The 27,656-nt window shown below is 35.0% G+C and overlaps 2 protein-coding genes across 8 annotated transcripts in view; both read right to left on the bottom strand.

Annotated features, from left to right (window-relative positions):
• The window catches only part of XRN1 (5'-3' exoribonuclease 1), a 105,801-nt gene extending 97,701 nt beyond the window's left edge, over positions 1-8,100 (bottom strand). For all 3 annotated transcript variants that reach the window (XM_079922486.1, XM_079922484.1, XM_079922485.1), the window contains exons 1-2: positions 7,844-8,100; positions 27-259 (exon numbers count right to left, since the gene is read on the bottom strand). In XM_079922486.1, the coding sequence (XP_079778612.1) occupies positions 27-259; positions 7,844-7,918 (308 nt within the window). In that variant the 5' untranslated portion in view covers positions 7,919-8,100. The remainder of the gene's footprint in view (positions 1-26; positions 260-7,843) is intronic.
• Positions 8,101-9,080: 980 nt separating this feature from the next.
• Positions 9,081-27,656, bottom strand: part of ATR (ATR checkpoint kinase) — a 103,154-nt gene continuing 84,578 nt past the window's right edge. For 4 of the 5 annotated variants that reach the window (XM_079922927.1, XM_079922928.1, XM_079922930.1 and 1 more), the window contains 11 exons: positions 27,273-27,370; positions 26,449-26,681; positions 25,376-25,510; positions 23,654-23,854; positions 22,152-22,295; positions 19,750-19,900; positions 16,955-17,111; positions 16,687-16,840; positions 15,301-15,452; positions 10,760-10,865; positions 9,081-9,527 (listed from right to left, as the gene is read on the bottom strand). In XM_079922927.1, the coding sequence (XP_079779053.1) occupies positions 9,354-9,527; positions 10,760-10,865; positions 15,301-15,452; positions 16,687-16,840; positions 16,955-17,111; positions 19,750-19,900; positions 22,152-22,295; positions 23,654-23,854; positions 25,376-25,510; positions 26,449-26,681; positions 27,273-27,370 (1,705 nt within the window). In that variant the 3' untranslated portion in view covers positions 9,081-9,353. The remainder of the gene's footprint in view (positions 9,528-10,759; positions 10,866-15,300; positions 15,453-16,686; positions 16,841-16,954; positions 17,112-19,749; positions 19,901-22,151; positions 22,296-23,653; positions 23,855-25,375; positions 25,511-26,448; positions 26,682-27,272; positions 27,371-27,656) is intronic. The other variant, XM_079922929.1, reaches the window with a different exon arrangement.

The following is a 27,656-nucleotide window of genomic DNA, read 5'->3' as shown; positions in this document are numbered from 1 at the left end:
TCGAAAATAAACCATAAATGTTTTACCTAAAACGCCTCCCACGCTGCTGGTTCATCTTTGCTCGAGGAGCCACACCGTCAACGGCCATGAAGAACACTTTCCTAGGTTTAATAATGCGAAACAACACCTCCAAGTAGTGAAAAATATCAGTAAAGATTTTATCATCTGAAATTCTGAAGTGAACATCATCATCATTAGGATGGGAACATTGATGTATAATACCATTCATATCCAGGTATAAGTTATCAAATTCAGGAATCTAAAAAACAAAGAAAAATGATCAAGATCATTATTATAATCAAACACAGATACCTAGACATCTGATCAAAAGCAGGATACAGGGGCTTATTCTTATTATATAAAAACTGAGTAAACAATCACAGTTGAATAAAGAAAGTAAACAGGAGGAATAAGTAAGACAGAGACATATTATATGGTTACATTATGCACCAAAAGCTTGATCACATTTACTGTCAGGAAATTATCTACTTATTTAAAATAAGATAACCTGAGAAAACACCAAATAAAGCTCTTGGTTGATTTGGTACTCAAAATATTAGTTTCCTTTCTTCCTACAATTTGACATTAACTCCTCAAAGCCTCAATTTCCTCTATAAATGAGTAACATAATGCCCATTTATATCAAAAGGCTATTTGTACATGGTCATTAAAAGGTTTTACAAGTGATTTAAAGCCCTATTGTATATCTGGTTTCACTGAAACAGAATCATTAATTTGGTTATATTAACTTAAAAAGCTTAGATTACGCCAAGAAATTTAGGAAACTTTGAAAACTGATTTGTTTTTTATAGGTGGATTAAATAGTTTCTAAACTTTGGCTAACAGGCATCTACTTTTATAGAAAGGCCTTCGTGGTTCTGACTCTGATTGACGTTTCCTCTATTTAAATGTCTGTGAACAAGTAATGGGAACACTACTGAAACAAATATAAACTAACAAGGAACTAAAATGGGCACAACTTAATATCTAGTGTAATTAAGGGATCTGAGAGTAGTCTGCCTTACATACTAATTGAAGAAAAGTATTTTGAATTTTCAAACATAAAAACATAATGGGCATTTTTGTATAAACTTAATGAAAACTATCTGTGAAACAATTATTCAAATTTTACCATATTCATAGGTAATAATACATTTTCCTGTTATTGAGAAAATAACATGCCTTTGAGTTTTAGGAGTAAAAAGTTTTGGTCTTTGAATCAATGAACACCATAAAAATACATTTATAAAACACCTATTTACATAGGATTGGACTAAGTAAAAAAAAATTTAAATGCCCTTAGTGAGTATTAGACTCGAATGAAATGACAACTGTGATCATGAGGTTTTAAATGTACATTCAAGATTTACTGTTTGTTTCAAGAAATCTAAAAACCTCAATCAAAATCTCAATGTGATTTTTTTTGAGGGGGTGGGGGTACTTTACAAAATGATTACAAAGTTTCCTTAGGAGAATAAACATGTAAGAGAGCATATTAAAGGGAGCGTAATGAAGGAAAATCTGCCCTATATGATATTTTTAATTATAAAATAGACAGTTTAATTGAACCAAATAGTTTAGAAGTAGTCCAAATGTACACAGAAATTTAGTATATAAGAGACATTTCAAATCAGTGAAAGAAAGGGATGGGGCACCTAGGTAACTATTTGGAAACAAAACTGTATTTCACCTTATAACAAAATAAATTCCAGAAGGATTAGAAATTTTAATGTGAGAAATGTAAGTAAAACAATTATATACAAATATTTTGGCAATTTTCATGTGGGAAAGTTAGAAATCATAAATCAAACAAATGATGGAGTTGGCTACCTAAAAATGTATTTTTAAAATCTTGTAGGGAAAAAATAGTGCCATAAACAAGCCCAACTGAAAATGACAAAATGCAGGAAAATACTTGCAAATAAGGACCAAGTCAACATTCCTAATGTACAGAACAACCCTCAAATATCAAGTAAGAAAAAGAGCATATGTTAAAAGTAAGTATGGAAAATGCAAAGCAATTCAAAAGAAGAAACACAAAAGTCTAAATGATATGAAAAAAATGTTCAACATTCCCAAATTTCTAATTAAAATGATACATCATTTTCCCCATCATGTTAGCAAAGATTAGAAAGATGGATGTCACCCATTATTGGTAAGGATTTGGAGAAATGCATATTTTATGTTATTAAAAGCAATAGCTGGCACTTATTAGCTTATTAGGTGCCAAACATTGGGCTAAACACTTACATTCATTCTCTCACTTAATTATGGTAACAATCTTAAAAGAGAGATATTTCGATTCCCCATTTTATATTAGAGGAAAATCACAGGGCTAAAAGGGAGAGAGGTGGCATAGACATATACCCAATAGTCTGGGATGGGAATATAAACTGGTGTAACTAATATGAAAATATATATCAAAATTTGAGGTGTGCACATCTTTTGTGTGTGTGTGTGTGTGTGTGTGTGTGTGTGTGTGTGTGTGTGTATGTGCACATCTGTGACCCAGGACTTCTACTATTGGAAATTTATCCTGAGAAATAATCAGAAATGTGCACAAAGAAATAAGTACAAGATTATTCATGGCAGTACTGTTCGGAAAAGATAAAAAATTATATTATGTAACAAATGGGAAAAGAATTTGAAAAAGGATACGTGTCAATATATGTGTAACTGAATCACTTTGCTGTACACCTGAAACTAACACAACATTGTTAATCAACTACACTCCAATATAAAATAAAAAGTTAAAAAAAAGAAAAGATAAAAAATGAAAACAATGCCTAATAATAAAGAAAATTGATAATGGTACATCCACACAAGGGAATACTACAAAGCAATTACAAATTATAATATAGATTCATATTTGGTATGGGATAATGTACATAATACATATGGTCAAGTGACAAAAGTAGTTTATAAAATGGCAGGTAAATTATTATCCCACTTATTGAAAATATTTATCTACATATGTATCTGCATAGAAACTGGACCATAGTGTATGGGCAATTTGTGGTTTCTTAGAATGGTAAATGTTATTGGTCAGAGGGTTTAATTCTTTTCCCCCATCTACCTCCAGTAACCTAGGACATTGAGTAAGCATATAGTAGACGTGCAACTTCCCCTTGGATTTTCTGTATTAGGCTTTGTTTTTTGTTTGTTTGGTATTTTATAATCTTTAATTTCCACATTCTGGTCTAGTCTATTGTCCTCAACTTTAAGGAAAGTGCTTTTTTTAAAAAATAATATTTTGCTTGGTTTCATCCCTCCTCCCTCTCCTTTCCTTCCTTTCTTTCTCCCTATTTACTTATTTACTTAACTCCTTACACTCCCAAACCTTCACTGAACAAGAAATATGCTAACAGTAAGATAAGACTGCACAAAGTATTATATATCTCCGTATTTTTGGATCCTATGGTACATAATTTTTATATTCAATACAGATGTATGAAATAACTATAATTTTATAGTCATAATATACTTCTACCAAACTACTGGACCACTTGAACTAGGCATCAAAAATAGTTCTAGGTGTGTACACATTCAAACACCAATATAAGTCTTGTATATACTATCCATGTCAAGAATTCTCTAAAATAGGAATAGAGTTAAGCTCTACTATTTGTTTGTGTCACCTTTCTTTCTTTTTTCTAATATTACCAGCCATTGGTGCTTAATGCCTATTTCTATTAACTTATTTGAGGTTGCAAAATGGTGATATTCTATCACTTCTTTTTTTATTAATTGTAATACTTTTATAAAGGGGATCATTCTGCCTCTTGGTTACCCAGTGGTACAGGAAAGGTTTTCAAAATTGGGAACTGTGGGGCTTCCCTGGTGGCGCAGTGGTTGAGAGTCCACCTGCCGATGCAGGGGACACGGGTTCGTGCCCCGGTCCGGGAAGATCCCACATGCCATGGAGCGGCTGGGCCCGTGAGCCATGGCCGCTGAGCCTGCGCGTCCGGATCCTGTGCTCCGCAACAGGAGAGGCCACAACAGTGAGAGGCCCGTGTACCGCAAAAAAATAAATAAATAAATAAAATAAAATACCCTTTAATTAGGTATTTATCATATCACACACACGAGTTTCAGAAAAACAATATTAATATTACCACTAATATGATTAATGGTAATATAATTTTTTTTGCATAACTTTTCCCCATTCTCTCTTACTCCCATTTATTTTATAGTTGTACTATCTAAACATTGTCAGAACACATAGCCATTATACACTAAACTCTCTCTTCACTCTTATTTTGATTTTGTTCTACAGGAAATTATATTTAATGTTCACCACTGGTATTTATGTTGATATTTCCCCAGTCCTTTTGATTGTCTGAAGCTCATTCTCTGGCAGATTCCTCAAGAAAGTGCTCAAAGGAACAATATTGCCTGACTTCTACACTGATCATTTGACCAGCTTATCGTTTATACTTAAAAGTCAGTTGAGGGCTTCCCTGGTGGTGCAGTGGTTGAGAATCTGCCTGCCAATGCAGGAGAACGGTCCTGGTCTGGGAAGATCCCACATGCCACGAAGCAACTGGGACCGTGAGCCACAACTACTGAGCCTGCGCGTCTGGAGCCTGTGCTCCGCAACAAGAGAGGCCGCGACAGTGAGAGGCCCGCGCACCGTGATGAAGAGTGGCCCCCGCTCGCCACAACTAGAGAAAGCCCTCATACAGAAACGAAGACCCAACACAGGCAAAAATAATAAATAAATAAATAAATAAAAATTTTTTTAAAAAGTCAGTTGAGTATCTTTATGTTACTCCATTTTTTTCTGGCATAAAGCACTACTGTGAAAAACTATGATGGGAACCTGATTTTCTTTCCCTTACAAGTCATATGTTCCTTTCTTGTAGGTAACAAAAGCTTTTTTCTCTTTTTCTTTAAAGTCCATGAATTTAACTAGAACATGTCTTGATGTTGGTCATCTGAGTCAATATTCTTGGGTACATGGTATATTCTTTCAACATGGCTTCAATTTTTTTTTTTTAATTTCAGGAAAGGTTTCTTTAATTACAGTTTTAGTATTTGTTCTGTTATATTGCTTTGAACCTTTTTATCTTCTAAAATTTTCTCTTATTTCCACCTTCTATTTTTTTCTTATGGCATTATTTGTTTTTGCCTTGCTACTACTTTAGGCTTCACTTCTGATGTGATTTTGCCATTTATGTCTCATTTTCTTTAGGTTCTGTCACCTTATTCCTGAGTTTTTGTAATTGATATATGTTGTTCTTTCATGTCTTATTTTCTTAGTGCCTTTAGCTCATTCTGAAATAGTAGGTTATAGTTTTGGTCTGTTATGTGTGCATGTTTTTATTGCAAGCTTTTACTGTCTGTATGAATATTATTTTGTTCCCCTTTTCCCCCATAATAACTTTGTATATTATTTGACCTTGACACTTTTCTATCATTCATTTTTATGTAAACTTAATTTTCCTGAACTTTTGGAATGAGAAGGGGTTCAGGAAAGCTTTAACTTTACAAAGCTCCCTCTTCTGCTATTTTGGGGTAGTATTAAAAAATATGGTGGCTTGCCTGGTTTGTTTTCTAAGATTTCTTGACTCTGTAACCCTCCCTCACTTTTATCTTGACCTTATCTCTCTTGTCTCCTTCCTGATAAAATTTTATTTCACTCCCAGCACTTTCTCCTTAGGGTGGGCTCTACCTTAGAATGGTACCTTGCCAAGTCAGTTTTGTGGGTTCACAGGAGTTAGACTGCTCCTGCCCTTTAAAACCCCCCAGTTACAGCTACTGCTATCTAATAGGCTTGTAGAGTCTTAGTGAATATTCTGGAGTTCTGCTCTCAGGTTCATCAGATGTTGCCCCATTTGTCCTTCTTCCTCTTGCACACATGCCAATACCAACTGGGTCTAGAGGCTATCGGTAGTCTGTCCCCACCAAATTGTATCTTGGGGTTCATGGGGATACCCTGTCACATGGTTTTGTTGTAATTGTTCTATGGATTTTAAATTTAGCTATCTAGTTTCTCTTTCTGTTTTCAAATGAGGATTCAGAGAAACCAAAAACTATGCTATGTCACCACTGCCACCATCTTCCCAGAACCCACCCCTCCATCCAGTCCCTTTCCCCAAGGACTAGCTTTTGAACTGCTGTGACTTAGGAACTACCATGTTTTAAGTACTGCTTGAGAGAGTAGCTGGTGATTTCTTTTTGAAAGACATCACTTTGATGAACCAAGTTTTAAACCTATTGTTAGTGTTCGTGTCATAAAATTGCCTTAAAGCCATTATTTTTGTTCAGTAACAAAATTCCTCAAGATGGAGAAAATCCAAGATCCTTACACCAAACCAAATTCTGTGCCAAAGAGTAGAGGGTAAAAAGATTACTGAACAGATTGTGCATTGTCAAGTTAGTCTGAATTTTTCAATTTAGAGATAAAGTGCCTGATGCATGGCAGGTACTCAAATATTTGAGTGAAGGATCCAGGAAACGCCTAAGTTAGTTGTCACCATTTTTATCCTCTTCTCTGGAAAGAAATGTTTCCCTAAATCTAATTCAACCCATGCTTCAAATAAATTAAAGACAAACCACCATTCTGGAATTTTTGGTAAGCTTTTTCCTCATATACCAAACCTGACTGGAATCCAACAACAAAGAATCCTTTCCAGAAGTTTAACCCCATCTTCATGCTTACAGTACTTTTTAAAAATAATAAACCATAATTTAATAGACAGCATGATGGTGTTCACTGTATTATTTCCCTCCATGTTAATACAATGCTATCCATCTCAACTAACTCAATTAGCTGTACAAATTTCAAAAATGACTTTGTGTGTGTGTGTGTGTGTGTGTGTGTGTGTGTGTGTGTCAGAAGTGGGATTTGAACCCACGCCTCCATTCGGAGACAAAAATGACTTTTTCCTGTAAAATATAAAATGGGCAAAAGAGCTACCAAAACCATTAAATGTGACAAACACTAGACCCAAAGTCCAGTTTACCTAATAGACGCCTGCTTACTATTTTTTTCCGCAGTTCTAATACCTAAACTACATTTTTGAAGTCTGCACATAAACGTTGCCCTGGGGTCATTATATACCGAATATTACTATTCCTAGTATTAGTGCTCTAACAATCTGTTTCTCTCTCCGTTCACCCCACGTCTCCTTCCTCCCTCATCTCCTTCCTCCCTCTCTCTCCCTTCTCTCTTTCACACGCACACACATTCACACAATGAAGCTTCCAAATAACTGCCCCGGCCCCGTCCAAATGTATTTTTATTTCTTTTGGAACAGGGGATTGGTACGGTCCTTGGGGTAACAGAAAAAGAGTAAGGAACTGTATCATAAATATGAACCATCAGCCACGTCAAAAAGTCTACGCGTTGGGGGTAGGGCGGGATGCAGCTCTAGATACGGGAAAGTAAACAAGGGGATTCAACTGCGTTGGCCGATATTATTGTTTGTACGTAGGCCTGTTGCTCTGGCTGGGGATTGGGGGAAGGTCCTAGGAGGACAACCATCCCACCTCCAAAAAGAAAAACGAAACCTGCAGCTCCCTGGGGAGAAAAGGGAAGCACTCCCGAAAGCGCTCCTCCCCGGGACTTGATTGCGAAGTCGCAGCAGGCCCGGCCCGGGCAGAAGCTGTCAGAACAGCCGCATCCCCGCCGCTCTGCCCACAGGAGAGCGACTTGCGTCTTCGCCCCCACTCAGATCACCAGGGTGTCCTCAAACGTTCTGCTCCCCTCCCTTCGCCACTCAGCCAGCTGACGACGAGCAAGAAGGAGGCGGCGGAGACCCCCGGTCCCAGGGTGGAGAAAGGGCCGCCGAGCCCCGGGTCCTCCGCCTTCTGGGTCTCTGACCCCTTGCTTACCCACCTGATGCTCCTTCACCACTTCGCTGAGGCAGGGATACCGCTCCGAGATCCATCGATAAAACTTAGGGACTCCCATTTCGACCGTCAGTACTAACTCAAGTCAGGGCCAAATCGAAACCAAACGCCCCGCCGGGGCCTACGCTGCCGCCTCCGGCCGTCGCTCCGCAGATGACAACACACTGCCCGGCCAACCATAGAGAGCGGCCGCCGGGCCTAGAGCGGCCGGCTTCGAGACTGCATCTCCGGGGCGGGGCTCTAGCCCCGGCCCGAACTCGCTGCCGCGGAGCTGCCTGGTTACATTTAAGAGCGCCAGGCGTTTTTGAACGCGTGTGTGAAATTCAGTTCTGAAAATGTCAGTTGACAGACCTGAGCGCTGTTAAGTGGATTTGGAAGGGGGTGAAAACCTCACGAGACGACTGGAAGAGTCCTGGCTGCTTCCGTTTTATGGGATTACTAATCTCTGTTTTTCAACACAGATTTGGAAAGGTCTGATGATTTATTTGGTTTAGTTTGTTTTGTGAGCGGAAATTTTTTCTTTCAGGATACAACAAAAATTTCTCTTAAAAACGTTCTTTTCCAAATTATTTGCGTAAAATGATTTCCTAACTCCCCTCCACCCAGCTTCCTCCTTAACTCTTAACATTAGGCCTTCGATAGGAAAGTATACGTTTAGTTTTCACATTTATACCTCTTGGGTTATTATATTTTCCCCCATCACACTTCAACTGTACAAAAAGGCAGAATTTTGTAAGGTAAACTTAAGTGAAATTATCTGTTACAAAAAGATTATGTTTTCATTTATTTGTATGTAATAACCTCTTTGCTTTGGAATTATTTTAAATCTTCTGCAATAAAATGTACCCCCAAATTTAACGTTAAAATTTTTTAGATTATAAAACCTCATGAAATTTTAAGTAATGCTGTTTCCCCCAACCACTGGATTCTGCATTCTGGTACACTTAGTATGGCAGCATCTTTAAAATTACAGAATGTTTATATAGTTTTCATATTCATGTTAATTGGCTAATTTTTTTTCCCTATCACATTTTCAACAAATACAAAAAGAGTATTACTAAGTGAACTTAATGATGTGCTATTTATGTTTACATCTCTCTTACTAGAAAGTTCCCAGAGGGAAGGGGATCCGTGCTTTGTCTACAGTATTTATTCAATATGATTTTTTGTTCAAATGAATCCTTATGTTAGTACTTAAAATCAACGAAAGTTGTAAAATGAAATTAGGCTGGCTTGTTTCTCGCAAATACATCTTTGTAAGAGCATAAGAACATATGATATTCCATTTCTCCAGTTATACACAGTATATGTTAAGAAAGCAGTTTATTTAACAACATATATTATTTTAAATATTGTTAACCATCAGGGAGAAATATCAGTTACTGTGAGAACATAAACATAAGTTGTACTTTGGAACTGAATAGATACAACCACAGATTAATGATCCAAGTGCATTAATTTTAGATTATTAACATATTCTTTGAAGTAACTCCATTTCACATATATGGGGTCCAACCAAGGTACATCTGGCATAGCAAGTTTTCATCAGTTGCTTCTTGTATAAGGTAATGCACATGTCCTTCAATAGATAACGGCAGTCCTGTCACTCTATTTCGGGTCTTGATTACACCTTGTAGTCTCTGCTCAATGTCAAGAACATGGGTTTTGGCCTAAAAAGAAATTGAAAATCATAAGGACTAAGGACCCAATGACATGTAGATGTTTATAATTTGGAATTACTGCCTTTCTTTTATCTAACAAATATTAATGCCATTTTACTGATCATTACCCCTTTTGTAAGAGCAAATGCAGACAAAGGAGAGAAGCAATGAAACAAATACAATAACTTGAGATACTGATCTCGAGGCTTGCAATGTTGATCTAACATCAACTGGACATTTTTCAGGACTCTGAAATACAAGGGAATCTCTTCATGTTAGGAGTCTAGAAAAATAATAGTATAAAAAAATCTACTCTGAAAAGTGTTTAGGACTTAAACATTTGAATATTAGTATTCTAATAACAGCAACAATACTCTAATGCCTAATGTTTAGATTATGTTATATGCAAATGGGAGTTCTAAGTGAGCTACTTGGAATTCTACATATTTTTCTCAATCAAGAAAGCATATCAGAATGCAAAAGTGAGAATGATGTAATTAGAAAAACAATCCTCAAATCTATTCTAACTTATTTAAAATAACTATCTGGAAAATTTGAGGATTCGGCTAATATAGTCAGCTCTCTGCAGCCAATGATTCAACCAACCACGGACTGAAAATATTCAGGGGAAAAAAATTCCATAAAGTTCCAAAAAGGAAAACTTCAACTTGCCATGCACCAGCAACTATTTACATAGCATTTACACTGTATTTGCAACTATTTACATGGTATTTACATTGTACTAGGTATTATAAGTAATCTAGAGATGACTTAAAGTATATGGGACGATATACACAGGTTATATACAAATCCTACAGCATCTTATATACGGGAGTTGAGCATTCCAGGATTTTCGTATCCACAGGGGGGTCCTGGAACCTATCCCCCATGGAAATCAAGGGGCAAGGGACTACTATGTTAGTAAAGAGTTCTACATATTGAAGCTGAGACCTGCTGCTCTATAAATTCAGGCAATTTGTGTTCAAGTTTTTCCCACTCTGTATCATAACTGTGATTTGTTTATGGTTAAACAAGCATGTGTTGAACTCTGTTTTTACTATACTAATGATAAGAATGTTAACATTAGTAATGACAATAAAGAAAACTTATGGCCTTGTCATACTAGATAGAGAACTAAATTTCAGAGTATTCAATGGTCAGTCACTGACAGTATTTAGAATTAGTTCCCATTTGTAGAGATATACAATATCGGTTCATATCAAGCTACACCTTCTACTAACCTTTTCGTTGACAACTTCTCCTGTTTCATTCAGTGGTGCTTTGGAATGCCCTTTCACTGGTTTACTCCATTCCACAAGAGGATCATGTAGAAAAGTCTTTAAGACACTAAAATGGAAACAAATATTATGGTAATAATACAATGTTATCTTTGTAAAAAGAACTCTCATTAAAGTCAACACTTAGGTGAAGGATAACTACTGAAGGATGAGAAGCTAATGGTAATACTCTTACAAAACACATTACTACCGTTTCAGAAAATGCTATGCTTCCTCCTTCAGAGAACTTGCTTTGCCTACATCTAACTATCCAATGTATTCTACCATAATGCCTGGTAGACAGGTTTTAAATAAAAAAGTGAATAAGTGAGCTTTAAATGTCCTTTCGAAAAACTACTTCCCACAGCTAACATCATATTTAATGGTAAAAGACTGGCTTCTTCACCCCTAAGATTAGGAACAAGACAAGGATGTAGATGTCTCGCCATGGCTATTTGACATTGATCTAGCTAGGGCAATTAGGCAAGAAAAAGAAAAGGCACTGAGATTAGATTAGAAAAAGTAAAACTATCCCTATCTACAGGTGACCTGTTGTTGTAGAGAGAAAATCTTAAGGTATCTGCAAAAATAACTATGACAACTAACAAATGAGTTCATTAAGGTTGCAGGATACAAGATCAATATAAAAATTTAGTTATATTTCTATACACTAGCAATGAACAATCCAAACATGAAATTAAGGAAAAAATTCCATTTAGAAATACTTAGGAACACATTTTTAAAAAGTTAAATACAAGATTTACAAACGAAAAATTATAAAACGTTGAAAGAAATTGAAGAAGACTTAAATAAATGGAAAGATATCCTATGTTCATGGATCAAAAGACTTAAGATGGCAATACTGCCTAAATTGATTTACAGATTCAATGCCATTCCTATCAAAATCCAGGCTGGCCTTTGCAGAAATTGGCAAGATGATCTTAAAATGCATATGGAAATGCAAGAGACTCATAACAGTCAAATAGTCTTGAAAAAGAAAAAAAAAGTCAGAGGATTCACACTTCCTGACTTCAAAACATACTACAAAGCTATAGTAATCAGGAGAATGTGCTATTGGCATAAGGTTAGACATACAGATCAATGGAATAAAACTGAGTATCTAGAAATACACCCTTACATGTATGGTCAATTGATTTTCAACAGAAATGTCAAGACAATTAAATAGAGAAAAATAGGGCTTCCCTGGTGGCACAATGGTTGGGAGTCCGCCTGCCGATGCAGGGGATGCGGGTTCATGCCCCAGTCCAGGAAGATCCCACATGCCGCGGAGCGGCTGGGCCCGTAAGCCATGGCCGATGAGCCTGCGCGTCCGGAGCCTGTGCTCCACAACGGGAGAGGCCACGACAGTGAGAGGCCCGCGTACCAAAAAAAGAAGAAAAAAAAAAAAAAAGAGAGAAAAATAATCTCTTCAAAAATGGTGCTGGCAAAAACAGAAATACAGATCAATGGAACAGGGTAGAAAGCCCAGAGATAAACCCACGCATATATGGTCACCTTATTTTTGATAAAGGAGGCAAGAATATACAATGGAAAAAAGACAGCCTCTTCAATAAGTGGTGCTGGGAAAACTGGACAGCTACATGTAAAAGAACAAAATTAGAACAGTCCCTAACACCATACACAAAAATAAACTCAAAATGGGTTAAAGACCTAAATGTAAGGCCAGACACTATCAAACTCTTAGAGGAAAACATAGGCAGAACACTCTATGACATAAATCACAGCAAGATCCTTTCTGACCCACCTCCTAGAGAAATGGAAATAAAAACAAAAATAAACAAATGGGATCTAATGAAACTTAAAAGCTTTTGCACAGCAAAGGAAACCATAAACAAGACAAAAAGACAACCCTCAGAATGGGAGAAAATATTTGCAAACGAAGCAACTGGCCAAGGATTAATCTCCAAAATTTACAAGCAGCTCATGCAGCTCAATATCAAAAAAACAAACAACCCAACCCAAAAATGGGCAGAAGATATAAATATACATTTCTCCAAAGAAGATATACAGATTGCCAACAAACACATGAAAGAATGCTCAACATCATTAATCGTTAGAGAAATGCAAATCAAAAGTACAATGAGATATCATCTCACACCAGTCAGAATGGCCATCATCAAAAAATCTACAAACGATAAATGCTGGAGAGGGTGTGGAGAAAAGGGAACCCTCTTGCATTGTTGGTGGGAATGTAAACAGATACAGCCACTATGGAGAACAGTATGGAAGTTCCTTATAAAACTAAAAATAGAACTACCATACAACCCAGCAATACCACTACTGGGCATATACCCTGAGAAAACCATAATTCAAAAGGAGTCATGTACCATAATGTTCATTGCAGCAGTATTTACAATAGCCAGGACATGGAAGCAACCTAAGTGTCCATCGACAGATGAATGGATAAAGAAGATGTGGCACATATATACAATGGAATATTACGCAGGCATAAAAAAGAAACAAAATTGAGTTATTTGCAGTGAGGTGGATGGACCTAGAGACTGTCATACAGAGTGAAGTAAGTCAGAAAGGGAAAAACAAATATCGTATGCTAACACATATATATGGAATCTAAAAAAAAAATGTTCTGAAGAAACTAGGGACAGGACAGGAATAAAGATGCAGATGTAGAGAATGGGCTTGAGGATATGGGGAGGGGGGAGGGTAATCTGGGATGAAGTGAGAGCATGGCATGGACATATATACACTACCAAATGTAAAATAGATAGCTAGTGGGAAGCAGCTGCATAGCACAGGGAGATCAGCTTGGTGCTTTGTGTCCACCTAGAGGGGTGGGATAGGGAGGGTCGGAGGGAGACGCCAGAGGAAGGAGAAATGGGGATAAATGTATATGTATAGCTGATTCACTTTGTTATACAGCAGAAACTAACACACCATTGTAAAGCAATTATACTCCAATAAAGATGTTAAAAAAACCAAATAATCCAATTAAAAAAAACGGGCAAAGGATTTAAATAGACATTCGTCCAAAGAAGTTATGCGAGTGACCAGTAAACATGTAAAGATGCTCAACATAACTGGTCATTAGGGAAATGCAAATTAAAACACAATTAGATACAATTTCATACCCATCAAGATGGATAAAATAATATAGATAGACAATAACAAGTTTTGGTAAGGATGTGGAGAAATTGGAACACTTAGACATTGCTAGTGGGACTATAACATATTACATCTGCTTTGGAAAACAGTTTGAAAGTTCCTCAAAATGTTAAGCTTAGAGTTAACATATCCAGAATTCTACTCATAGGTATAACCAAGAGAACTGAAAACATATATCCACATAAAACCTGTACACAGATGTTCACAGCTACACTATTCACAATAGCCAAAACAATCCCAAATGTCCATTAATTGATGAATGGATAAACGAAAGGTGGTATATCCATATAATAGAATATTATTTGACAATAAAAAAGAATGAAGTACTGATACATGCTAGAGCATAGATAAACCTTAAAAACATCATGCTACTGAAAGAAAACAGACACTAAAGGCCAAATGTTGTATAATTCTACTTATATATGAAATATCCAGAATAGGCAAATCTATAGAGACAGAAAGATTCGTGGTTGCTAGGAGATGGTGGGGAGTAGAGTTAGGGAGTGACTGCTAATTTCTTTTGGAGGTGATGAAAATGTTTCATAATTAGATAGCAGTGATGGTCACACAATCTTGTGAATATACTAAAACCACCATAGTATGTATATTAAAAGACCAGATTTTGGACGTCCCTGGTAATGTAGTGGTTAAGAATCCGCCTGCCAATGCAGGGAACACGGGTTTGAGCCCTGGTCTGGGAAGATCCCACATGCCATGGAGCAACTCAGCCCGTGCACCACAACTACTGAGCCTGTGCTCTAGAGCCTGCGAGCCACAACTACTGAGCCTGCATGCTACAACTACTGAAGCCTATGTGCCTAGAGCCTGTGCTCCACAACAAAGAGAAGCCACTACAATGAGAAGCCCACGCACTGCAAGGAAGAGTAGCCCCCGCTTGCCGTAACTAGAGAAAGCAGCAATGAAAACCCAATGCAGCCAAAAATAAATTAAGAAAAAAAAAAGACTAAATTTTATGGTATGTAAAATATATCTTAATAAAAGCTATTATTAAAAAACATCTACTTCAGGGCTTCCCTGGTGGCGCAGTGGTTGAGAGTCCGCCTGCCGATGCAGGGGAAGGGTTCGTGCCCCGGTCCGGGAAGATCCCACATGCCGCGGAGCGGCTGGGCCCGTGAGCCATGGCCGTTGAGCCTGCGCATCCAGAGCCTGTGCTCCGCAACGGGAGAGGCCACAACAGTGAGAGGCCCACATACCGAAAAAAAGAAAAAAAAAAAACCCAAAAAAGCCCCCCAAAAAACATCTACTTCAACCAGTATAAAGTAGCTCTATATAAAGAAAACAACTTAGAAACCAATAATCACATTCAAAGTTACTACTGTTTACAAAATATAGATGATTACCTCATTAAAGGTTCTCTCTGATCTCGCATCAGCCTCATTGTAACTTCACAAGCTCTTCGAAAAAGACCTTCTGTTCCCATAGGACCCATTCCATTAACCATATTATGAGTCATGCGAAATGGAACAATTTCTGGGACCTCAAAGGTTTCTCCCTTAAAACAATGCATTTTATTAAAAAGTAAAGATGCTGGAATTTAAAAATCTTTATGCAAAAAATTAAAAGCTTTTAGGAGAGAGCAAACATACCCTCAAAATATTCGTATGTGCAACTTATGTTAGAGGCCTACATCCTGAAGGAGCCATATGACTCTACCTTTGCTTTTGAGGAGCTGAAACACAACTCCTTGGGTAAGATCTAGAGGATGGATGGATTCATCTTTCACTGAATTACTAAAGTAATTACAGAGAATTATAGAGCAATATTTATGCATTCAATATTTAGCCTTATATTAACTCCCTTAATATCCTTCTTGAATAGTATAAAGTACAAACAAAATACTCTCACAATTTTCTTCTTTTCTTTAAGACTTTCACTTTAAAACAGGACGGGAAAAGAAATAGCCAAGTGTTAGATGCTCACAATCCCTGAGACAGGAAATGTAACATGTAATATAATGAAGTCCAGTTCATTTATTTTCTTCCATTCTCTAACACCTGCCTTTCCTAGGGCTTTTTCATCCCTCCAATCAGTTTCCCTAAATTCCTCTCTTGTATGAATCCCCTATACCAGTGGTTTATCTTTGATTTGTTTTCAGTTGGGTCTGTGACCTTTCTTGGTTTCCTGTGATAGCAGACGGCAACCCATAGAGAACTAAGGATGAAGGAAAAAATGGGTTTAATAATTAGTCTGCCTTTCAGGATCATGACATTGGAAAACTGGAGGGGGCCCTTAAGGAGAGCTGAATGACCTCAATTTATTTCCAGACCCCAGCTGGACCTACACAATCTGAATTTCCTGTGATGTTTCCTAGGTACCTGCATTAAAAAAAAAAAAAAATTCTTAGATGCTGCTGCCAGGTTTGGAAGCAATCACATTAAACTACTCTGTCTCTCTAAAACTGAGTCTCAGTAAAATGAACTGTTCATATATTATATAAACACCCCATGTTCATATAACCAAGAACCAATAAGTCAGAACTTGGATCTATGCTTTTGGACTTCAAGTTCAGTGCTAGTTTTCCTATATGACTCTTCTGAGTTCTCTCCAACCTAAGTTGCTTTACTGAGGTCTATGGGATCCACTGATCAAAACCAGTCAACAAACTCTCAATGTGACTCAACTGTGACTACAGCTGCTACTAACAGGTATGTCTAGGAAGAACAGTTGTTGTGGAAAGGAAATTAGGAGAAAATATACAATTAACTACAGTAAGTCATATAATATACCTTATTGAAGAGACAGTTGAAATCCACATGTACACATTCACCAGTCAAAGAATCAAAGAGAATGTTTTCACCATGACGGTCTCCAAGGCCCAGGATATAACCAACCATTGACATAACGGCAGTGGAACGGCAGTATGCTGATCTGCTGCTGTACCTAAAGGAAACACAATGCCTATCAAGTATCCTTGTATCATATGGGGCCACATACATCTAAAACATTTTTTAAAAAATCTAACCATAACAATGTATTATATTTTTGGTAACTTACCATGATGTAGGATCAGGGAATGTTCTCAGAAACCACTCATGAAAAACAGGAGGATGCCTGGGCAGGAGAAATTCTTGGAATACTTTGAGTTTTTCAGACAAAGCTGCCGATTTTGGTAGCATACACTGGCGAAGTTCCTTCCCTGTCATATAAACTCCTGCAAGGTAGAGTGATTTCCATTAATCACACAAGCCAAATGAGAAAAGGGGCAATGTATTTTTTTTTGGTGAAAATAGGACAGGAAATATCTACTTTTATTCAAAAGCAAGAATAAATGGAAACATTTCAATTATGCATAGGTAAACTTTCTTCTGATACTATATGAAAATAATAAACACATTATCTTCACTTAATACTCATCTAGAGTGAGGCCTCTTGTTGATGATAATCAGTGCCAAGTAAGACCATACATACCAGAAGATACCACTCAGAATAAATCCAATGTGAATAGTGCCCCTGCATGTAAAAATGCTTACAGCCCTCACTAAATTTACAGTGATCTCTCTGTTAATCAGCAGGCAGTATGGGTCCACACTGAATCATTACTAAGAAACCTACAATGGTGCTCTGAAATAATTTACTCTGTGTGAAGGCTAGCCTATAAGATTCACAGGATATGTGATTTTAAAACTAATCTTGTACAATTCAAATCATAAATGGAAGCAGAAGACATTTTCCTTCTGATGTATTTGTGAGTTCATATTATATGGTTGACATGACTCCAGTCTATAAAGTGCCTTTTAGGCCCACCTTTGTTTGGTGCTTTTGGGACCCAAGGTTCAGCTAAAATTTCCATAGACAAGTTTTGAGATTAGAGATTTTTAGCCTCAAATGTTGCACAGTTCAACTATGTTCATGATAGGATGGAAAATATATATATATTTAAAAAAATCCAATAGCAATAACTAACACTTATATAATATTTCATCTTTAAATAAAATAGTCAATAGCAAGTTCCTTGAAATCAGATTCAAGTGTGCTTGAACTTCAGCTCTACAACATATTAGTAACTTGCATTAAGTTACTTCACTGTCCAAAAATAGTGATAATTAGGCTTGTTAACAATAATAAAAAAATGATATATACAAAATACTTAGCATAATACCCATAATATAGTAATTTATCAATATTACTTAATGCTATGCGTTGATTGTATCCGTCAAAAAAATAACCCTTGTACCTGTGAATGTGACCTTATTTGAAAATAAGGTCTTTGCCCATGTAATCAGGTTAAGACGAGGTCATTACGGTGAGCCCTTAATATAGTATGACTGATATTTTTATAAGAGAAAACAGGGACATACAGACTTAGGGAGAATGCTGTGTGATGACAGAGGCAGAGAATGGAGTGAAGCATCTACAGCCAAGGAATGTCAAAGATTGCTGGCAACACCAGAAACTTACAGAAAGGCATAGAAAGGATTCTCCCCTTTGGCCTTGAGAGATATTGTGGCCCTACTGACACAGTGATTTTAGACTCCTTGTCTCCACAACTGTGAGAGAGTAAATTTCTGTTGTTTGTGAACAGTTTGTGGTAATGTGTTATGGCAGTCCTAGGGAACTAATATTTTTTACTTTACTCTAGTAACTTGATATATTTGTTTTTAATGTATTGCATCATAAACATTTTTTATCATAAACATTTTTAAAACTTTTTATTTTGAAAGAATTTTAGTCTTACAAAAAATTGCAAAAAATATACAGATTTCCCATATATTCATCACCCAGATTTTGTCAGTGTTCATCTCTTTCATAACAGAATACAATTACCTAAACCAAGAAATTATTTTTTCATAGTATTATTAACTAACTTTCAGACTTTATTCAACTGTCCCACTATCATCCTTTTTCTGGGTCAGGATCCAATTCAGGATCCCTGACTGCATTCAGTTGTCATGTCTCCTTAATGTCCTCGAATCTGGGAAATTTCTGTTTTTGTCTTCCATTACCATGAAATTTTTAAGGAGTTCTGACCTGTTATATTTTTGTTTCTTCATTGTAAAGTTACTACTTTTTCCCCTTTGTAATTAATAAGTATCTGGTGGAGAGATACTTTGAGACTCTGCAAATAACCTATTTTCCATCATACTTTTGCCAACGAATTTCAGCAGTCATTGCTAATCACTGTCTGCAACAATTATTACTGTGATATTTACTAATTGGCAATTTTCTGTTTTCATCATCTCTTCTACATTAATTCATTGTAATTCTACTCTAAGGAAGAACTTGTTCCTACCTTCCTACTTATTTATTTATTAATTCAAGTATTTGTTTACATAAGTGTAGACTCCTGTCTATTTTATTCCATGGGTTATAATCTAATACTATTATTATTTATTTTGGTGCTCAAGTTATCCCAGGTTTGGCCAGTGGGAGACTCTAACTCTAATCTAACACTTTCGGTTTCATTCTAGCTTTCCCTTTCTTTTTCTTTCTCTAATATGAAAAACTAGCTCTCATTAGCCGCAATGTATTTATTTATTTGCTGAAGTCTAGTTTACACAAAAGTAGTTTCAGAATTGCTAACCGGTAACTCCTAGAAAAACACATTTTCATATATATTTTTGTAAGCTACCTCAAATTCTTTTGGGATAAAGATAGAGAAAGAATTAAAACGCAAGGAAGGAAAGAAGAAATCACTTAACTACTTCTGTATGTATCAATAGTACCAAGAAATTTTACTATGGCTTATACCCCCAAAATGTACAATGATAATAACCATTATACCTATATTATATGTTAGCAGCTATTATACCCATATTACATACTTATATAGTAAGAATTAATTTTAGTACCCTTTTCCTTATACAGTTTGGTCAAAATAGGTCTCAAGCCAGCAGTGTTGTTAACCCATTCAATAATCCCACATTCATCATTCAGTGGAATAACTGCATATGTTCTAATATGAAGTTCTCTTCTACGAGACTCAGCATCTTTTCTTAAGCACTATAAAAAAAAAACACACATAAACTTAAAAGTTAAAAATTTCTAAATGTTATATCAAACCTATCTAAAGATTGCTCATTTCATAGCAAAATAATGTCCATAAAAGCTTATTATGTAGTATAGATGAATAATTCTTCAGAAAGGTAGAGCAGGAAACTACTGGGACAATATCCTTAATTTATTTGCAAATCATTAAAAATGCCTTGGGTAAGTACTTCTTTTAATTATTCAGTACTAATGTGACAACAATACTGGGTTCAAAAATGTTATAGTTATATATTTAACAATGACAAAATACTCTTTAAAAATTGCTTCTAAGATATTACTGAAATAGTAAGTCCTTGGGCGCAGGGAATGCTGTTTAATTTTACCTAAAACAATGCATGAACAGAAAAGTATGAGTCTTATGATATCCCCAAAACATATATCTTATTCTTACAGTTTAATATCATAGCTTCATTTGAAAAATGATCTCCTAGCAGAAGAAAGCTTTACACATCTCATCTGATTAATCCTGAAATATACTAGGTAAGGATAAACAGTATTTTGTTTAATTCTGGAACTGTATGAAATAAACAAACTAAGCACACATCTCTAATTGTAACCTGTCAAATTTTAAAGCACAATCACTGACCAAAAATACATTTGAAACTTTAGGAATAGATAGGCTACATAAATGTCAGCCAAATAGTATGGCATGAGAATCACATGTAAAGATCAGTATATGGCCTCCTAGACCAACGTAATGAGACGAGTTTTTCACAATCAGGCTATTTTATTTGACCATGTTAATGTGGGGGAAAGGTAATGAAACAACTTAATTGGTAACAAGGCTGATTAAGATAAATTTATAAATTAAATCCAGGCCACCTGATACTCCCAACTAGAAAAACACTCCGGGAGCTTTGGGAATTAAGTTACCAATTTACCAAACAACATTTTAAATAAAAATATTCTTTCCCTTAATACCTATGAAATGGGTTTTTATTGTGGTATTAATTTTTAAATTACTTTTGGTTAAACTAAGCACAAACCATAATTCTCCTTTTTAAAAAATGAACTCATCTGCTGCTATTTATTTTCTATGTTAAAGGTCCATAACTTTTTCCTGTTAATAAAAGAGGTACCAGTAAAATGCAGGAAGGGGATAGAGAGGCAGAACAAAGAGCTTATAGGAAAACAATAAAGTTTTCACAGTATGGTTTAATTTTTTACCAATGGAAAAACAGATGCTATGCACTTATAAATACCTGGCTAGAGAATAATTCAAAACCCCTAAGACTATGCATTTATAATAACCCTTTAGTGAGATTTCTCATATCATCTCTGAGATAGAAATCAAGCACTTACCAACAGAACTGAAAAAAAATACTAATGATCACCTCTAAAAAGTGTGTTGGTAAAAACAGAACCTAACATTTTTTTTTCTGGCATCAAAATATAAAATATAAATAAATCTGATAGAAAAAGTATCTTATAGATAATTTAAACATTAAATAGAAAATATTTTCCTTTGTTAATATGTCTTATACATTTTTCTCAATATAACAAAAAGTATCTTATTTTTAAAAAATTAAGTGAAACCAGCAATTCCACTTCAGGGCACATATCCAAAAGATTGAAAGCAGGGACTTGAACAGTTATCTGTACACTTATCTTCATAGCAGCAATATTCACAATAGCCAAAAAGTGGAAGCAACCCACATACCCACTGATGGCTGAATGGATAAACAAAATTGGTATACACATGCAACTGTATATTATCTAACCTTGTAAAGGAAAGAAATTCTGATGTGCTATAACATGGATGAACCTTGAAGACATAATGCTAAGTGAAGAAAGCCAGTAAAATACAAATACTGTATGACTTCACTTATACAAGGTATCTAGAGTAGTCAAATTCATAGAGACAGAAAGTAGAATGGTGGTTACCAGAGCCTGGGGGGAAGGGGAATAGGGAGTTACTGTTTAACAGATATACAGTTTCAGTTTGAGAAGATGAAAAAGTTCTGGAGAGGGATGGTTGCACAACAGTGTGAATGTACTTAATGCCACTGAATTGAACTGAACACTTAAAAATGGTTAAGATGGTAAATTTTATGTTATGTATATTTTATCCCAATAAAACAAATTAAGTGAAAATGAAAAAGGCAGTGTACTTCATTTCCTCTTTTTAAGAGAGATCTATTTGCCCATATCTCATTGATAGTAATTATGGCAATTCTAAAATAAAAGCAAACTATATCCAAACCTTATTAATCAAGGAATTGAATTCCATTAGTCTACAATCCTTTCTCAAGTCATCTTTTGGCTTACACATCATAATGTAGAACTTCCCATCAGATCCTTTTAAAGAGATCTTCTTTGGTTTCTGAAGAGAAGCAAGAATTTCTACCTAAAAGATGATGAGTTATATATAAATAAAGGTCAAAATTCTTTGTTTAAACTTCTATGTGTATTATAAATATTGTGTTACCTAACACAATAAAAAGGAAAATATAATAACCTATATTATGTAGCAAATTTATTATTTTAATAATTTATCTTAATTATGATCTATGAAAAGAATGGTTGGACATAAATAGAGACACATTTTCACCCATTAGAAATGGCTATTGAAGTAAAAGGATTACTCTGTCTGGGGCTTCCCTGGTGGCACAGTGGTTTAGAATCCGCCTGCCAATGCAAGGGACACAGGTTCGATCCCTGGCCTGGGAAAATTCCACATGCCATGGAGCAACTAAGCCCGTGCGCCACAACTACTGAGTCTGCGCTCTAGAGCCCATGTGCCACAAGTATTGAAGCCCGCGCGCCAAGAGCCCGTGCTCTGCAACAAGAGAAGCCACGACAATGAGAAGCCCGCGCACCTCAACGAAGACCCAACACAGCCAAAAATAAAAACAAACAAATAAATAAATAAATTTATAAAAAAAAATCAGGATTACTCTGTCAGCAGTGTAAGTAAATACATACACATTCAAATTTAGGCAGCCTCTTAAAGCAGCCGTAATGTTTAAAAGATTTTTGAAACATTTTCTTAGGACTTTTCTGCAGAACCTAAGATGGTTTTTAAATTTCTTTAATGGTAAGAAATGTTTATCAATGGAAAGTAATTTTATTTTTGACAAAAGAAATGCCTCCAAAATCATGTCCAACTAAAGATGTAAGTAAATAAGTTGAATAATATTAAGTTAAAAACAAAGCATGACTATAAGTGACGAGAATGATTTTATTATGTGGCTTATTAACTGGTCTGAAGCAGTTAAACAAATGTTTTGAGCCACAGAAGTACTGGAATAAATACAGAATTTTCAAAAGTATTTACTCAGAAGTGCTCTGGTACCATTTCTTTAAGATAGTAACAACAGCAACAAAAAAGAATCAAGCTCTTCCTAGCTGAAATTCACTTCCTCCCAAAATACAAATTACAAACAAAAATTGTATTTCGTTCTCTTTCTGTTCCCCATTTTTAGGACAAAGATGAATATGGAAAAATCAAATTGTGGAAAAAATAAAGATTTTAGTCATATTAAAACAATATGAACATCTGAAAAAATCAAAATACTAGGTTGAACATGAGATTTTTATTAATTTTGTCCCATCACTATATAGTTTTACTTTTCTGTATTTCCAATCATTTTTTCTTTGCAAATAAAATCCATTTAGTCTCTGAGAAAAACACTTTTAAACTTAATTTGAAATTTCAACTTAATTTTAAAAGCATAGTTACAGTTATATAAAATTGCAGTTTACCATATCATCAAAGCCTGCAATATAGGCCCAATGCCCAGGAAATGGCTCATGGTTAGCATGGGCACCCGGAACTGATGGAAGAGTGGGTATCATGACTGATTGTAAAGGAATGAGGATTTCACTAAATGTTGCTTCTTCTACCAGCTTTTTAAGCATTTTAAAATGAGTGCTCATGCTCAGCGTGGAACTACTTCCATCCACCTGGGGGGGGGGGGAAAATAGTACATTTTAATTTCTCTGTTTACCTTGAATTATAGAATGCTTACTTTTACTCAAAACAAAAATTTCACTTCTATAATAGCTTAATTACAATGGCTCAGCAGTCTGTACTTTTCTAATTTTTAAAAATACATCACCTCATTTAAACCTTTCTGTACTCTTTTACTTATCAATAAATAGTACCTACATTATACGATGTTAAATGACTAAGGTAGGTAATAGTGGCCTACAATTTGTTATCACACATTACAAATTCCAAAGAGCTCTGTAAATCAAACTTTTTTTTTTGTACCAAATCTCATTTGGCAGCAAAAAATATCTGAACGTCTCACTTAGTACAAAGATTAATATGTTTCACTGAAGAAATAGTTATGTATCTGATTACAGGATACTCTACCAGATTACCCCTAGTGATGATACTTAATAAAAAGTATATGTACTGCATTACCTTTAAAAATCTAAAAATCCTGAATTTCTAAATGTAGTTGGCCACAAAGGTTTCACATAGAGAACTGGAAGTTTGTACAAGTAAAGCACTTAGAAAAGTGCCAGTGTTTAATAAATGTTGGCCATTATCATAACACTATCTTTCATAATGTCAAGACTGTCAGGGGACAAACAGGATTAATGCAGATAGCAAAAACAGATTACTCTTTCAAGATGTTTATTGGAAGGGAAGGTGAGAAATAGGGTAGTCTCTACCTCCTCAACTGTAAATAGATGATAGAGTAAATATTTGTAAGGGGAAGTCTACTTATTTACCTTATAGAGTCTGTCCCTCCTTATAATTACCCCTACCCCCACTTTTACCCTTCCTACACATTCTTCAGGATTTTTTCCCCTCCAATTCCTTGGGTAGAATACTAGTTCATTCCTATAAGCATGTCTATACTCTAGTCATAAACCTACTGAAAAAAGTAGTTATACAGTATATGATAACCATCTGAGTGGCTTCCTATGAGACTGTGAGCACTTCAAGGCAGGAGAACATGTCTTACTCATCTTTGTTTCCCTTAGGCACAGTGCTTGTTCCCTGGTAGACAACGAAATGTTACTGAAAGGATGAAACCCAAAACTCCAGTCTTCTTTCCTATCATGTATGTAGGTTAATGTATATGAGTTTTGAAAGTTCAAAGATATGACAGAAAACAATCACAGAGAGAACTTTAACTGAGTATTTTATATTCTTATATTTCATATCCTCTATTATAAAAAACTTCTAATAAATATGGATAATTTACTCTCAGAAGAATTTACACTAAGAAGAACTTTTAGAAATTTAGAGGATATTTGAGAGAGGGACATATGTTAGAAATTTTAAAAACAGCTTTATTAAGGTAAACTGCACGTATTTAAAGTATACAATTTGATAACTTTTGATATATGTGTATACCAACATATATGAGAATTTAAATTTAATTAATCAAATGAAATACAACCAGCTGAAATCATATAGAAGTTTCATCCAACTTGGTCTATAAGTAGTAAGATTTATGATAGTACCGATTTATTGCACAATTCTAGAAGCTTATCTGTTAGGCGAGTTGCATCTCCAACAAACTTTTCTAAGGATTTTTTCATATGAATAGCTTTATTTAGGATTTCCTTGCATCTGTTTACACGCATGGGATAAGAAGACTGTCATAAAAAAAAAAGTTAAATGCAATTGTTAAAAGATAACAAAACTTCTGATTGACAAAAATCAACTTAAACAGTACGCATGATGAAAGTTTACAGTGATAGAAATTTCCTGGAAATCAATTTGGCAATACTATCAATAGCCATAAAAATGCTGCTATCCTGCGACCTGATGAATTCCCTTCTTAGGATCTATCTTGAAGGAATAATCAGAAATGAGAATAAATATAGATGTGTCTAGATGTTTTGCAACAGCAAAGAAAGTAAACAACCTTAATGATCAACAGCAGTTAAATAAATTATAGATGGCTAACCATTATAGAATTTTATAAAATTTTAAAAATTGGTTCTTCAATGAATATTTAACATGGGAACATGATTATGGTAACAATTTTAGGTGAAAAATATGAAATTACATATCTATGCAATCCAAATTTAGTGTTAAAATATGCATAGATAATAAACATACAAAAATACATCAAAATATTAATGATATAAACAGTGAATTTTAATTTTCTTTTTTATATTTCTCTGTATTTTCTAAATTCTCTAAAATATTTATTAATTCAATATATTTACCAATTTGTACATTCCTATTAATAATGCAATAAAATTTTCTAGTATTAATAGTTCTGATACTTTGGATTAAAAAACTTGGAAAAAAATAGGTTACCGTTTTATACCAAGCACTAACACTTTACTATACTTCATAAAGAAAACACATGATAAATCCTTCAATCTTAAACATACTAGTCACTTCATTTGATACAGTAAATATTTCTAAATTTTATAATGAGACATAGTACTATAGTTTCTTTTTAAAAATACTTAAAATTTATCTTCTTGCTACAAATCTAACATAAGAGAGAAACCCTGGAACTTGTATCTACATATTAGCATTAATATGGAAAAAGACACTATTGTGATTAATATATCACCTTTGACACAGCTGTCATCATCCACATTGCTTGTTGAGGATAGGCCAGAAACACTTTGGCTATAATTTCCATCAAGACAACAAAAACTTCATCATGAGAATGACAAATTCGGGAGATTAATTGTGAAAAGGCAGTCAAAAATTGATATGGAGCTAAGTGATTTGTGTGCTCTGTGATAACTTTGTTTATCTTAGCTAAATCATTTCTCATTTGTACACGATCAGAGCGGCCAGCTGGAAAAAAAAAAATTGAAGTTAAAAATAGCAGTAAAAAAGTATATCAATTTCACAGAAAAAAAATTTTGTTTTAAAAACTGCTTTAAGATATATGTTATTCCCAGGTCCAAAGCTAGATCACTTGCCAATTTGTGAAAAGATACTTTTCTCTGTCCAGGTAGGAAAAAATATTTGAGTCCACTGAAAATCTCAAGGCCCGTTTCTTTTCAAATTTTTTAAACAGACTTTATTTATTTATTTATTTAACATCTTTATTGGAGTATAATTGCTTTACAGCGGTGTGTTAGTTTCCGCTGTATAACAAAGTGAATCAGCTATACATATACATATATTTTGACTAGAAGCAAACAGAACAAGCCACAATCCATTGTAATTTTTAACGTAAATTATTTGGCTTAAACTAATATTTTTCAAAATGTGTTAGGTTTACCAAGGAACGAGCAGGTTTACACTTCCAGGCCCTGCAACTCCAACTACTTTAAAAAGTCTATGCTTAGTCTTTCTCCTCTTTTTTAACATTTCGTTTCTTGCTCTCACATAAATCATAATTCTTCTCAGTCCCTTAAAAATTTTACCAAAAAATTATACCTTTTTCCCATTCATATGCCTTAGCACCAAAATCAAGCCATAGTGATAACATTCGTGGCATTGATTGATATATGAACTGATTTCCATACTGTAAAGACCTGCAATTACATAGAAAATATATTAACGTAGTATTCTTTTTTAATTATATGAATTAAATATAAAGACTTAAACTACCACTTGAGAAATATATAGCCTCTGACAAAAATTTTTATAGCATCAGTATTTCTTCCTAGTACACATTATCTTTGACTCCTCTCTCCCCACTTTTTTCTTTCTTCACTCCTCACTAACCTCTATAGTATCAATACACTGACCAAAAATAATTCAAGTTTTGACCTGGTCAAACTCCTGTCAGTACTTCTTTTAAATTGTCCTTAGGATCTG

The sequence above is a fragment of the Stenella coeruleoalba genome, assembly GCF_951394435.1.
Source record: "Stenella coeruleoalba genome assembly, chromosome: 5".
NCBI lineage: Eukaryota > Metazoa > Chordata > Mammalia > Artiodactyla > Delphinidae > Stenella > Stenella coeruleoalba.
This window is presented reverse-complemented; position numbering and strand designations above follow the sequence as displayed.